We start from the raw sequence: 14,030 nt of genomic DNA, 5'->3' as shown, positions 1-14,030 counted from the left end.
CACCTCCCTTTCCGGAGGAATACCAGAGACATCCTCGGACAACTTTGATATCCTCCATCTTATGGCCGACTGCATTAGGTATCGAAATAACATTGGTTAGAACTTCTTAGCATCCCCTCATCATAAGCTTCCTTGCACTGATGCAAGAAATGAGATGTGACCTTTGTCTGTTCCTGGTTGCCTCGAAAATAAACGGCTCGTCGCGGGGTGGTCGGACGGGCACTGATCTCCACCGGAAGTTGATCGAAGCTCCATTATGCAATAACCAATCCATTTCCAGAATAATGTCGAACTTCGGTATTGGCAACACAATGAGGTCTGCCTGAACCACATGCTCCTGCAGTTTAAGCCCCATGCCCTTTGCTATCCTGGTAGATATCATCTGCTCGCCAGAAGGTCCGATGACTCTAAATCCAATCCCCCTGTCTTCCGGTAAGATTCCTAGTTGCTTTACGAATGCCTCGGATATAAATGAGTGTGTAGCTCCCGAATCTAGCAAAGCATAGGTAGCTACACCTGCGATGGATATCCTACCTGTGATAAGCGTAGTGTCTGGCTCTGTTTCCTTGGCATGCATCACAAATGCTCGTCCGGTTACCGGTTCTCGCAACTTTGGGCATTCTTTAGCTTTGTGCCCGTCTTCTCTGCATTTGAAGCACTTGTAGGTATCCCACAGGCACTGGCCATAGTGCTGGCGATTACACTCCTTGCACAATGGCTTTTCCTCTGTCTTTGGGGCAGTTGCTTCCTGGGGTTGTTGCTTCGTTTTCCCTTGAGGCTTCGGCTTTCCTTGTCCTTTCTGTGGTTCGGTATATGACTTCTTATTCTGTTGTTGTTGCTGTTGTGGAGGAGGCCTCTTCCTCTGCACTTCCCACTTGTAACCATCTTACACTCATTCGAAACATTTAACCACCTAACTTTTATAACATATAACCATTTAAATTCAGCATATACAATTCAAAGCGGTAATAACTCACATACTTGGGGCTCAACTCTTGGACTTTCCGGAACTGGCAGTACACATCCCTTACAAAATCCTTGCTCTGATACCAACTGAAACGTCCCTAAGTTTTTTTTTTTTTTTGCATCATATAACATTCCAATAAATAAGAAAATTGTTTGTAATCAATAAACCAGTCATACATCCTAGGGATCTAAATTGAAAACTACTTTATTCTCTCTAAATCATAATTGATGTTTATTTATTTTTTATGCGGAATCGGAAGGTCCTCGGGAGTGTACTGTCCAGCCCAGTCTGGTCAAGGGTCCAAGCCTCCAACGTCGTACATTTCTACACCTGCCACAAACCAAACCTAGTGAGTTTAACTCAACATCTCTAAACCATAGCAGCAAAATTCCTTATCTAGTCGCATGCATCATTAAATCTACCTTTACTTGGAATTTGTTGTCAAACATACAAGTAAACAGGCATATAAGCATTTTTTTTTCATAAATCATTAAACGATGAGTATCACACAACATTATTTTTGAGTATTCTTCAAATCATTACATTAAGGAGTATTTTCCTTTAGCATTTATCGCTTATCATTCTTAGGTGGAGATGCATTAGTCATCCTTTATCCTTTGTTTGATTAATCAATCTATTTAACCTTGGTACCAGGTGGCGGGGCGTCAACAACTCTCGTCACTTGGCCGTGGCTAAATATGTAAATCTGATGTTGGGGTCCCTCTAGGGCTTGGGCCCTCGCCACAAAACCTACAACTTGAAGTCCTCCATCCTCCTTGAAAACCTGCTACGTATACATGTTCAAAGACATAGGAAGAGAATTCGAAAACCTGATGCGTTTACAGATTTGAAGGTATAGGACGAAAACCTACTACATGTACAAATTTAAGGTGTAGAAAGAAAAGGGTTTAAGAGGTGCCTTGCTCGGAGGGAGGCTTGGTGACGACGAGGAGCAGCGGTGGGTGCCCTTTTGGCCTCGTTCTTCCTTCCAATGTCGAAGCCAAGAGCTCTCCCTCCCCCTTTCTTTTCTCTCACCGAGACTTCTCCCTCCCCTTTTTCTTTTCTTCCACCGAGAGCCTCCTTTCTCTCTTTTTTTTCCCTCTTCACCACCCCTCTTATAAGAACTAAACCCTAGGGTTAGGTCTAGTCCTCACCAATTGGGCCGAGCCCATGTGTCCATTAGTTGGTTATTAGCCCCCCTCCCTTTTAAGTAAAATAAAGAGCCTATTACCCCCCCTTTTTTTAAGTGGGCCTTACATAGGCAATCTAAGCATAGTTCTAAAAAACGATCGCTTCGCTTGCTTAAGCGTGAGGCGCATGTGTCACACTTCTGCGAACTCAGAAGCACAAGCCTTCCAAGAAGCGTGCGCTTCGCTGCGTGTCGCGGCGCTTCTAGCATAAGCGAAGCTTTCGTTATTTTCCTTTTTTGATTTTTTTGTTTGTTTTTTTTATAAGTTTAAAGGCCTAAACCTCATTAATGTTCATCTGCTTCAAATCACCGCAGCCTCTTTGCCTTCCTCACGTGGCGATCGCCTCTTCCAAGTAAGTGCTTCGTGTCTTCCTTCTATACCTGTGAATTTTTCCAACGTCTTCAGGGAAATCCTGCAGTTGGCGATTCCACCTTTCTTCTGGGGAGGCATCCGGCGAAGCTTCTAGCACCGTGGGACGCGTCACATGACGATTCCAGCGGCACCAGCAACGCCCTGCAATGCCTCCGGCGGCGCCGGAAGCATCGTCGGACTCCTCTGGCAGCGCCGGCAGCGTCGTCGGACGCCTCTGGCGGCGCCGACAGTGTCCTGCGACACTTCCGGTGCCGCCGCGGCGTCACGGTTGCGTGTGAGCCCTGTAGCAGCGTTTTTTTCAAGCATTTAATTAAATTAAAGAACTCACTTAAATGAGGTATTTCGAATAGGTTTTATAAAGCCTAATTAAATTACCCAATAAAATATATAAAATTATATTTATATTAAAAAAATCTAATAATTTTTTTTACTTAATATAAATCAGATTTAAAAATTATAAAAAAGATGTTTAAAATATAAAAATCTAATAAAGTTTATTTATTAATATAAATCAGATTTAAAATTTATAAAAAATATATTTAAAAATTAATTTTTTTTTAAATTCAAATAAATCAGTAAATCAGTTTTAAAATTTAAATACATAATTTTTTAAAAAAAAATTAAAATATAAAAATCTGATAGATTTTACTAATTAGATTTAAATATATGAAAACTATATTTTAAATATAAAAATCTAATTAATTTATATAAATCAGATTTAAATATATACAAAATTTATTTAAAATAAAAAAGATTATTAATTCAAATAAATCAGTAAATCAGATTTAAAATTTAAATACATAAAAAATATGTTTAAAATAAAAAAACTTGATAAATTGTATTAATTAGATTTAAAATTTTAAATATATAAAAAATAAATTTTAAATTTAAAAATTTATTAAATCAGATTTAAATATATACAAAATTTATTTAAAATAAAAAAGATTATTAATTCAAATAAATCAGTAAATCAGATTTAAAATTTAAATACATAAAAAATATGTTTAAAATAAAAAAAATTGATAAATTGTATTAATTAGATTTAAAATTTTAAATATATAAAAAATAAATTTTAAATTTAAAAATCTAATAAATTTTTTTAATTCATATAAATCAGATTTATATTCTATAATTATTTTTTTTCATGTTTTTTATTTTATTTATTGATTCATTATTATTGATTTCATTTTCAGCAGTATTGATTCTTAACCATGTCAAATACAACAACTCCATCAACTCAAAAGGATATTGCTTGGAATTATGCAACATGTCCGGATCCTAAAAACTCAAATATTATCAGTTGTATTTTTTTTGGTAAAATAACAAATTGTAGAATTTATCGACACAAGCTACATTTAATTGGGGGTAATAGAAATGTAAAAGCTTGTCCGAAATGCCCTGAGCATGTTAAAGAAGAAATTAGAGAGTTCATGCAAAAAAAAAATTTGAAGAATCAAATGGATGAAATTATTCTTTCTGATGATGTTGATAATTTGGAAGATTTGGAAGAATATGAAGAAGATGATCATCAAACTAAAGTGAAAGGGAAACGACCAATATCTGATTCAAGCAACCATCCTACGGTTAAAGGTAAAAAGTGTAAACAAACTGGACCTATTAACCTTTATTTTATGAAAGATGTCGATGAAATTGTCAAACAAAGATGTGCAAAAAATAAAGGGCAATTTGTTGAAAATAAAATTAAATTAAGAGATATTGCAGTTGAGAAATTTTAAGATCGATGTATGATGCTGGAATTCCCTTCAATGCTGTTAAATATGATTCTTTTGAGCCTTGTATTGAAGCTATTGGACAATTTGGATCGGGGATGAAATCTCCATCATATGATGAAGTGAGGGTTAAGTATTTGAAGAAGGAGTTGACAAATACGAACTCGCTTCTCAAATCCCATGAAGAAGATCATGCTAAGTTTGGGTGCACAATCATGGTAGATGGATGGACCGATAAAAAAGGGTAGGACTCTTATAAATTTTTTGGTGAATGGTCCCAAAGGAAGTGTATTTGTCGAATCAGTTGATGTTTCAGGCTATTCTCATACAGCGGACAAGATATTTGAGTTACTTTCTAAATTTGTATATCGCATTGGAGAAAAAAATATGGTTCAGATTGTAATAGATAATGCAAGCTGCAATGTCAGTGCAGGTAATATTTTAAATTTTTGTTACTTTCAATTATAATTGAATTATATTTTTAATATTTTTTTACTAAATTTATTTGTTTTTTCAAGTCGTCTTTTGGAAAATCGATTTCCACACTTGTACTGGACTCCCTGTGTAGCTCATTGTTTAAATTTGCTGCTCGAGGATATTTTCAAAATTCCTCATCTCAGAAAATTGCATGAACGAGCGTTGATGGTTATTACGATAGACCACAAGTATTGATCATGATGAGAGTTTACTAGACAGAGAGACATGGTAAGAACTGCAAAGACACGTTTCACAACCGTTTTTTTTTTTTTTTTTGACTATAAAGCGGTTTCATGTACAACAAACAAATTTGAGAAAGATGTTTATATCTGAAAAGTGGGCAAATAGTCGATTTTCTAAGGTGGCTGCAGGAAAACGTGTAGCAGAAGTGATATTGATTCCTTCTTTTTGGAAAAATATGGTTTTTGCATTAAAGGTTGGTGATCCATTGGTGAAAGTATTACGGCTGGTAGACGGTGAAAAAAGGTCTACTATCGGTTATACTTATGAGTTAATAAACAGGGCTAAAGAAGCTATCGCTGCGTCATTTAACAATAATGATGAGAAATATCGTAGCATTTTTGAATTCATTAACAAAAGATGGAACATTCAACTCCATCGACCTTTGCACGCAGTTGGATATTTCTTAAATCCAGAGTGTTTTTACTCAAACCCTGACATAGAAAATAATACAGAAGTGATGGAGGTTTATACAAGTGCATATCTTGATTGGTGATAGCACTGATAGGTGAGGATTTACAAGATAAGATCACGAATTAATTGGAAAAATATAAGAAAGTAGAAGGACTTTTTGGTTTGCCAATGGCTATCCGACAAAGAACTTTAAAATCACCAGGTAAATTTATAAATAATATATTGTGCAATATCAATATTGGATGGTAATAAAGTTAATCTTATAATTTATATATTTTTGTTTTTCAAGCTGATTGGTGGTCTTCTTATGGTGCATCAACGCCTGAATTAAAAACATTTGCAATGAAAATTTTAAACCTCATATGCTCTTCTTCATGCTGTGAACGTAATTGGAGTGTTTTTGAACATGTAAGTTGAGTTTTTTTTTTAATACATATTAAAATTTATATTATGAACTTAACCTTTTACTTTTTAATTTTTTTTGTAGATACATTCTAAGAAAAGAAATAGATTGTCTCAACAACGATTGAATGATTTGGTATTTATCAAGTACGATAGAGCTTTGAGGAGAAGATATGACATGCAAGATAAAATTGATCCTATTACCTTGTCAGAGATAAATGATAGTAATGAATGGTTGTTGGGAAAATTGGATGACAGTGATAAAGATAATGATAATGATTTTGTCTTTGAAGGTGAATATTTGCGTTGGGGTGATGTAGCACGAGCATCTGGGGTTGGTGAAAGTGCATATGACTTTCGATCTCGAAATGTGTCTTCTTCAAAAGGTGCATCATCATCTGCATTAGTAAAAAGAATGCAGTTTTCAGCTCAAACTGGTCTTGTAAATGAAGAAGAAATTAATCTTGATGATAAAACTGAAGAAGAAAATATTGATGGATACAAATCAAGTGATGGAGCTGATGACATAGATTTGGACAATGAAGATGAAGAAGATAATTATTTTGATATTTGATATTTCATGTATCATATTTTTAAAGACTTTTAATTTTCAGAAATCTACAACTTCATCAAAGAATATTTTATTAACGGTTATTTGGATTTTCAAAGAATCTTGATGGAGCTGACTGATTTGCCGAATGATCATAACATAAATCGACTTCTTGCATGTATAATCAATTTTTGAGGTACTGGTTGTATCTAACAATTGGCTAGCCTCATCACTTTTGAGGTTTGATGAATCGACTTTGTGCTTATAAGTCGACTAGTGGTATCCAACTAGTCAATTGATTTATATCACAAAACCTCATCACTTTAAGGTTTGATAAATCGACTCCGTGTCCAACAGTCTAGCTCAAACCATAAATTGAATGGGGTGAGGATTTGAGGTTTGATCAATCAGCTCTTAGTGTCCAATAATTGTTTGTCAATAGTCGACTAGTCCAAACTACAAATCTAGACATGAGTGAGAATTTGAGGTTTGATTAGTTGACTCATTGATCTAAACCACTCGGGTGAGGATTTAAGATTTTTCAATTGACTAATTCATACAATTGTTGACTTATGTACTAGTTGACTAGATTTCATTCCGGTTGATGATTACTTGGCTTAAGCATTCTATTGATTGAGTTTCACTTAGTGTTGAGCTCTATCCACCTTCCATGAGTATAATTCACAACTCTCATATCTCACCAGAGACTTTGCTAGAAGGCCTTCTTACTTTCAAGACTTTATTGCCTGGTATCTAGTCTCTATGACTTGATGGAGGACTTTATATTGCCAAGACGATCCTTGACTTTCTTGGACGTCCTTTCCAAGTATCTAATCTCTCCTTGATCTGCTAAGACTTTGAGCCGTCAACAATCTAGTCCTTTCCTTCTCAAGTGATTTTACCCTTTTTTAGATTTTGTGCATCAACATTACTAGATTTATTATTCTTATGTAATGCTAAGCATCAAGTTCATATTGACTAATATTGACTATAAGTCTTCACATAATAGTTTTTTTTCCCTTATCATTGACTTTTGACATTTCACTCTGTTCAACTTTTATACTTTTATCGTTTAATATAAAATTTATCATTTTTTAATATTATTAATGATCTGATAAAATATAACTTAATAATATTATATATTGACAATAGTGCATAACATATTATTAGCATTTGTATAATTAACTAGTTAATCATATAATGCGGTTAATTTGATAATTATAATGTAAAGCTATTTATTTTTCAACCTGTTTAAAATCTGTCTTCATTGATTCTGCTTTGATAGATCCTATCAATCAAATAAGGTAAATGTGTACGATTTTTGAACATCCAATACTGATTCCAATATCATTTTTGACAATTATGGAAGAAGTAAACTAATTTTTAGGCAAGTGGGAAAACCTTTGTCTCATTCCATGTCTTTGTTTGATATATCCTTATATTATGAGAAATTGGAGGTCAAGGTGACTTAAAAAAGCACGAGATTTCTTGCTTGATGTGCCTTAATCTATTAGTGACAAAGGTGTATTTTATTTTCATAGATGTTAGTTTGCTTAATAATGAACAGAACCACAATCCAAATATCATTTTATCACCAATATGGATAAATATGTTGGTCTGAAACTAACTGAACAATTTAGTAAAGTTTGTATCAGTAATTATATTAAGGTTTTAACTTCTAAAAGCTACTAATGTTAATTAAGTTATTTGTGTCAGGGCTTGTCTAGCATCAACAAACTCATTTAACTTTAGATCTATATGATGGATTAACTTTAACTTTAACTTATTTATGGTTGTAATGGATAAAATAAACTAACAATGATATTCTCTGTGACTGCAATTTTATTTTAGTTAATGTGATTTTATTTCGATAAGTTCTAAACCTCAGTTAAACCAAAACCAAAGGATTTGAGTTTAATTGAATTACTTAGTAATTGTTGTAGCGATAATTGTTGTCAGATAATTTGATATCTGGATCATTATTTGTGAGTTTTTTCATAGCAGAGCAGCTAGTTGGTTAAAATACTGTGCTCCTAAGGTTAAGAGGAAAGTTTTTCAAAACAATTGTATGAACAAAGAAGCTTTATGGTAAGAAAATATTGAGATTTATGTGTCTTTTATATCAGAGAGAAGAAAAAAATTAATCATTCACAACATCCTTCATAGAACTATCAATGAGAGAATTAGTTGATATGATATGGTTTCTCAAGGTGTCTAGAGGGACTAAAATAGCAAAAATTAACTATAGACGAATTTAAATGACTTGTTATTTTTAATTAAATATATTTCCTTCTACAAGGCTTGATGGTGGAAAAAAATTCATGTACTTGACATTAAATGATTGAACCAATATCTTGCTCTTATTATTTTAATCATAAGAACATTTTTTAATGTCTTGGCAAAATCTTGGAGCTTAACTGTGGCATCATTTAAGAGTTCCTTCAAGGGCAATCTGAGAGATATATTGGACTGATACTGTGAATAAAACATTAACAAATTATTAAACAAATAAGATGAATAAAAGTATGTTTAAAGCCCAGTGTCAGTATTTACCATACTGTCCACACAATACTAAAATTGCTAAAATTGTGCAATACCCAAATAGCTATTCCTCTAACAAATTACAGGAAATAATTTAGTACAGGTATGCTACAATTTTTATTTTCTTTATTTATGATACCGTTGATGATCATTTTCTATAGGTTCTTCTGCTATGTGGTTCACCAGGCCTTGGGAAGACTACACTTGCAAACATAGCTGCTAAGCATTGTGGATATCGTGCTGTTGAGGTAGATTCCATCTGGTGTCCTTAGTTGCTATTGTATGGCGTTGTGGACATATGCCAAATTGTAGCCAGTGGATACTTCTAAGAAATTGTGATGAATAACTGTAATTGAAGTAACAATTTCATTTTTCATTAAATAATGATCTTGCAGATTAGATGTTTTAGTAAAATCCCAAATTAATATTGGATCTTTTAAAAATGAGTACGAACTTGTATAGTTATTGGATGATCTTGTTATTAGAAATGAAGTAATGCTGCTGCCTCTAAGTATCTTTTTTGCAGATTAATGCTAGTGACGATCGCTCTGCATCTACAGTGGAGTCAAAAATTCTTGATGTGATACAGATGAACTCTGTCATGCCTGATGCCAAACCCAAGTGTTTGGTGAGTTTTACCTTTCCATGTCTTGAAGAGTGGTTCTTCTGATGTAATCAACTTTGCTTTTTATCTGCAGATAATTGATGAAATTGATGGGGCACTTGGTGAAGGAAAAGGTGTCGTCGATGTAATTTTGAAAATGGTATGTATTCTATACTTTGTCTTTGACTTCTTAGATACCACGTGCAAGTTTGCTGTTTGCATCTAAGATTTTCATGTAGTGATATATTATATGGATGGCAACAGAAGGCCATTAATTATGTCGTGGCACTGTTAAAAAGAGCTACAAGAGTCATATAACAAACGATTGAGAACCAAGCAGCAAAATTTATGCATAAATTGACAACTGTAACAAAACAAAGTAGCTAAATCAATAGTCATACACGTGTCAACAATTTAAAACTGACTGAAGTTGTGTTGCATCACGAATATCAAGAATCTTTTCTTATAGATAGCTGCTGAAAAGAAATTAAGCAGCGATAAGGAAAATTCCACTCATCAAGCAGAACCAGGAAAGACCATGTCAAAAAAGAGACATAAATCAGCAATACTGAATAGACCTGTAAGTATTTTTTTTTTTTTTTTAACTTCATACGTCTTTATTGGCTTGTTACTCTTCAGGTTCCAATACTTGGTATTTCCGTAGGTAATCTGCATATGCAATGATGTTTATGCACCTGCCTTGAGAGCACTTCGCCAAGTCGCCAAGTGAGTGCTTGGCTTTGTGTTAAAATTGATACTAATATTTGTGCAAATCAATTATTTGTTAGAGCTGAGCAATAAGTTTGTCTTTGTCTGACATTAAGAATAAATGAGTCTTGCATATTTTGATGAGAAGAAATTTTAAACAGGGTCCATACCTTTGTCCAGCCAACAATTAACCGTGTTGTGAATAGGTTGGTGAATTCTGAAGAACTCCTAATTGACATTGAATTTCTTTCTCATTCTTTCATTTTCTTTTCCATTTATTCCTTTGTGCTTCTTACTTTCACTTTTGAAGCCTTGGTCATTTTTCTAAGTTTAAGAGTTCGCTCATGGCAGGCTTAACTTTATATGTGCAAGAGAAGGATTCAGGACTAATAAAAGTGCACTTTCTGCACTTGCTGAATATACTGGTTAGTCATCACTTTTTTTTTTTAAATTAATTTATTCAATTCCAAAGTCATGTGCATTATTTTCATAATCTCTTTTTGTAGTTTTAATTTACCAATGGCTATATATGTTAGAGTTAAATTGCTAGCCCATATCTCTGATTGCTTTTCGGGAATATTTCTCAGCAAACACTGAGAATGTTAGGATGTATCAGCTTGATTGATTGCTGTTGACAGAAAGGGGAGTATTGTGATTTTTAGAGGAAGAGATCTCAAGGAGATTCAACAGCATGTGGAGGTGGATTGGTTGGTGATGTGCACTGTGCAACCGTTTGCAAGGAGAAGATGGGCTGCGCGTGCCTGTTCTCAGGTATTATCGAGGAAGAAGACTGGCACCACACACACACACATTGAAAACACCTCTGGCACAACATGGGCAGTGGAGAAGGTCAGAGATGGAAGATATGAATCATGTGTCTCAATCAGAGAATCTCACCGTAGGGGTGCATGCCTCAATCAGTGGTCTCAGTTGGAAAGAGAGCTAATCAAAAGGATCTTTTTATTAATATCTGAAACTTATAAATCAGTCATCTGTATCATCCCTATGTCTCTTTTATAGGTTCTACAACTTCAAATACAATATAATATATTTAAAAAGCGCTTAAAATGAAACATTACCATCCAGCATAGCACAAAAGTTCTAATTCCAAAAGTAAAGTAAATTACAATAATAATTAGATCCAGAATGGTCTAGATCTGAAAATGATTTAAACCTTTAAATCATAAGGAGTGGACATTTGAACTAGTTATCTTCCGCATCATTCTTCTCATGGCAAATGATATGTTTTTATGGGTTAATTAGATTTCTTTATTGAGCCACTTATATTGCTGGCATCATCTTCTTCAATCTGATCATCCATTATAGTGGATAACATGAAGTTCAAGTTTCTGAGACAAATGAAGGATCTATTACATCAGGTTGATCTCTCTGATCAATAAGATAGTGTTACAAATTAATTTAGAGAACGTTGATTTTGTTCACGGTAAACATTGATGATTTTGCCTTAGGGAATCTATCACAAGAAAACAAGTGCTGGTATTTAGACAAAAACCAATATAATCGATAGGAATTTTGGTCCAAAAGTGAGGTTGGTATATGCTTCTAAAGATAAACTGACAGATAGGTGCTGGTTCCAAACTCTGATTGTAGGATATAACGTCCTCAAAATTGACAATTTAAAAAATTATTAATGTTGTTGAGAAATTTGGTGAGTAATCACTAGGATAAGTCTTCTACAGAATATATTATTGAATTGTGGTTTGAAGATGAAGTTTGAAAGTAAGGTTTAAAATTTCAACTTAATTTAGACCACGAGGACAATATTGTTTTGGAGCAGTATCGTTTTGTTTTAGTCATAGTTATTAAAGGCGCTCACCTTGCTACGCCTAGGCGCAAGGTGCAGCCAGGTGAGCTTGTTGAGCCTGGTCACCTTAAGCGTGCGCCTTGTGAGAGGTGACAAGCATGCTTGAGTCGCATTTTTCTTGCCTCATTGAAGCGAGACATACAAATGCAAATCAAGCCTAAAAAAACTTTTTAAAGCCTAATTCATACCTTTAATTACTCTTTTAATTAATTACGCAGCATATAACACTTATTTCTATGCTTGTGAATGAAACTAAAGTGTATTTGAACATGTAAGTATAAATATTTAAGGAAATATTAAATAAATTTATTTATAAAAAATAAAATAAAATTATTTTTGTTTTGTTTTGTGTGAAGCTTCATTCCAAAAGACGAAACAAGGTAATGTAAAAAAGACTAAATGATTTAATTTTTATCAAGTATAATAGGAGTATATGAGGCATCGTTGAAAATAAAATATTAATTGGAAGCATGCTTCCCCATTTCCCCTTGACGCCCTTTGGGCTTCCTAGCTTCCTTTAATGTCTTCTTGGAAATATGTATTTCATTTGCTTTTCTCTTGCTTTACATTATATTTATACTTTTGCTCTATCAAGAAATAAAGAATCAATAGGACAAATAGTCCTGTTATTTTCATCTCTTGGTTGTCTTCATGGTATTAGAGCCTTGGTTCTCTACCAAGGAACTATCTCTCTATTGAAATCTCCCTAACCGACTGCCGTTCTCCTCCTCCTCTTCATGTCATCATGTCATCAACCAATCAACCTACTCAGCAAACTGCACCTGGTGGATATGATTACTACAATCAACAATCCCAACAACAGCAACAAACTATTGGAGGATCCTCTACTGATGGTGGCGCAGGCTACAACTACGGATGGCCACTTCCTAGTTACAACAATCAGGTTTCCTATGGTGTTGCTGCTTACCATCAGACATCTGCTGGACAACAAAGTTATGGACAAGATGGATATTCTACTGGATACAATTCTCCTGCTTATTCCTACACAGCATCCAACCTTCAGAGTGGGCTTGATCAGCAGGCCTATGGATTGACTGTTAGCTATGGCACAATGGCTATCTCATCTCAAGATGGATCTGCCTCTGCTTATGGTGCCCAGGGAGTCAATTCAATAACCTGCAGTTCAACAACCTCCATCGAGTCGACCACCAAATAGCACTACTGCAGCGTATCCTGCCCAAGGAATTGTTGCATCAGGATATGGCATTCCTCCAACATCGCAGCAGGGAGTATGGGAGCCAATTCCCTGCCTCAACTGGATACTGTTAAGTACCGCCACTTATTTATTTACAGCCTCTGCAGGTCCATAAGCCACCAGCTTCTCAGTCAATTTATGGACAAGGTCAACAAGCTTGAGCCCACTTAGCTATTTTCCCAATATTTAAAAATAAAACCAGGTCGTTTGGGCTATGGATTATCAATTCAGGAGCATCGGAACATATGACGGGTGATATATTTTTACTCTATAACTTTGTGCCACAATAAGACGAGTCAAATATTTGCTAATGGAGCAATGGCTAAAATCATTGGTTCAGCTAAAATAACACCAAACATATGTTTGAAAAACATTCTTTATGCTCCCGCACTAGATTGCAATTTATTATCCATCGGTAAATAGACTCATGATTTAAAATGTTGTGCTAAATTCTCCCCCACATCATTATAAATTTCAGGATACAGAGATGAGGAAGACGATTGAGTGTTCAGGACTCTACATTATTCACGAGATTCTATCTCTACCTGGTTGTCATCTAACTTTTAATAAACGTGCCGAAATCATGTTATGGCACTAGCAGTTAGGTCATTCTATAGTTGTGAAAAGCGCTTGCCTGGCTATGCCTAGGCGCAAGGCATAACCAGCCGCACCATTTGCACATCTATGACCCAAGCGCAATACTTGAAAGAAGCGCACACGTTTTGAGAGGTTAAGACGCGTTTAAGACGTGATTTCCCTCGCCTTATTGAAATAAAAAAAATTTAAAGACCAAC

The 14,030-nt window shown here is 34.5% G+C and overlaps 1 protein-coding gene across 3 annotated transcripts in view; it reads left to right on the top strand.

Annotated features, from left to right (window-relative positions):
• LOC121981409 (chromosome transmission fidelity protein 18 homolog) overlaps nt 1-14,030 on the top strand; it is a 92,766-nt gene that overhangs the window by 23,510 nt on the left and 55,226 nt on the right. For all 3 annotated transcript variants that reach the window (XM_042533906.1, XM_042533905.1, XM_042533904.1), the window contains exons 6-12: nt 9,045-9,131; nt 9,410-9,511; nt 9,582-9,647; nt 9,957-10,067; nt 10,152-10,213; nt 10,357-10,401; nt 10,547-10,620. In XM_042533906.1, the coding sequence (XP_042389840.1) occupies nt 9,045-9,131; nt 9,410-9,511; nt 9,582-9,647; nt 9,957-10,067; nt 10,152-10,213; nt 10,357-10,401; nt 10,547-10,620 (547 nt within the window). The remainder of the gene's footprint in view (nt 1-9,044; nt 9,132-9,409; nt 9,512-9,581; nt 9,648-9,956; nt 10,068-10,151; nt 10,214-10,356; nt 10,402-10,546; nt 10,621-14,030) is intronic.

The sequence above is a fragment of the Zingiber officinale genome, chromosome 5A (assembly GCF_018446385.1).
Source record: "Zingiber officinale cultivar Zhangliang chromosome 5A, Zo_v1.1, whole genome shotgun sequence".
In the NCBI taxonomy this organism is placed as follows: Eukaryota; Viridiplantae; Streptophyta; class Magnoliopsida; order Zingiberales; family Zingiberaceae; genus Zingiber; species Zingiber officinale.
Note: the sequence above shows the minus strand (reverse complement) of the source record. Positions and strands in the feature narration are given on the sequence as shown.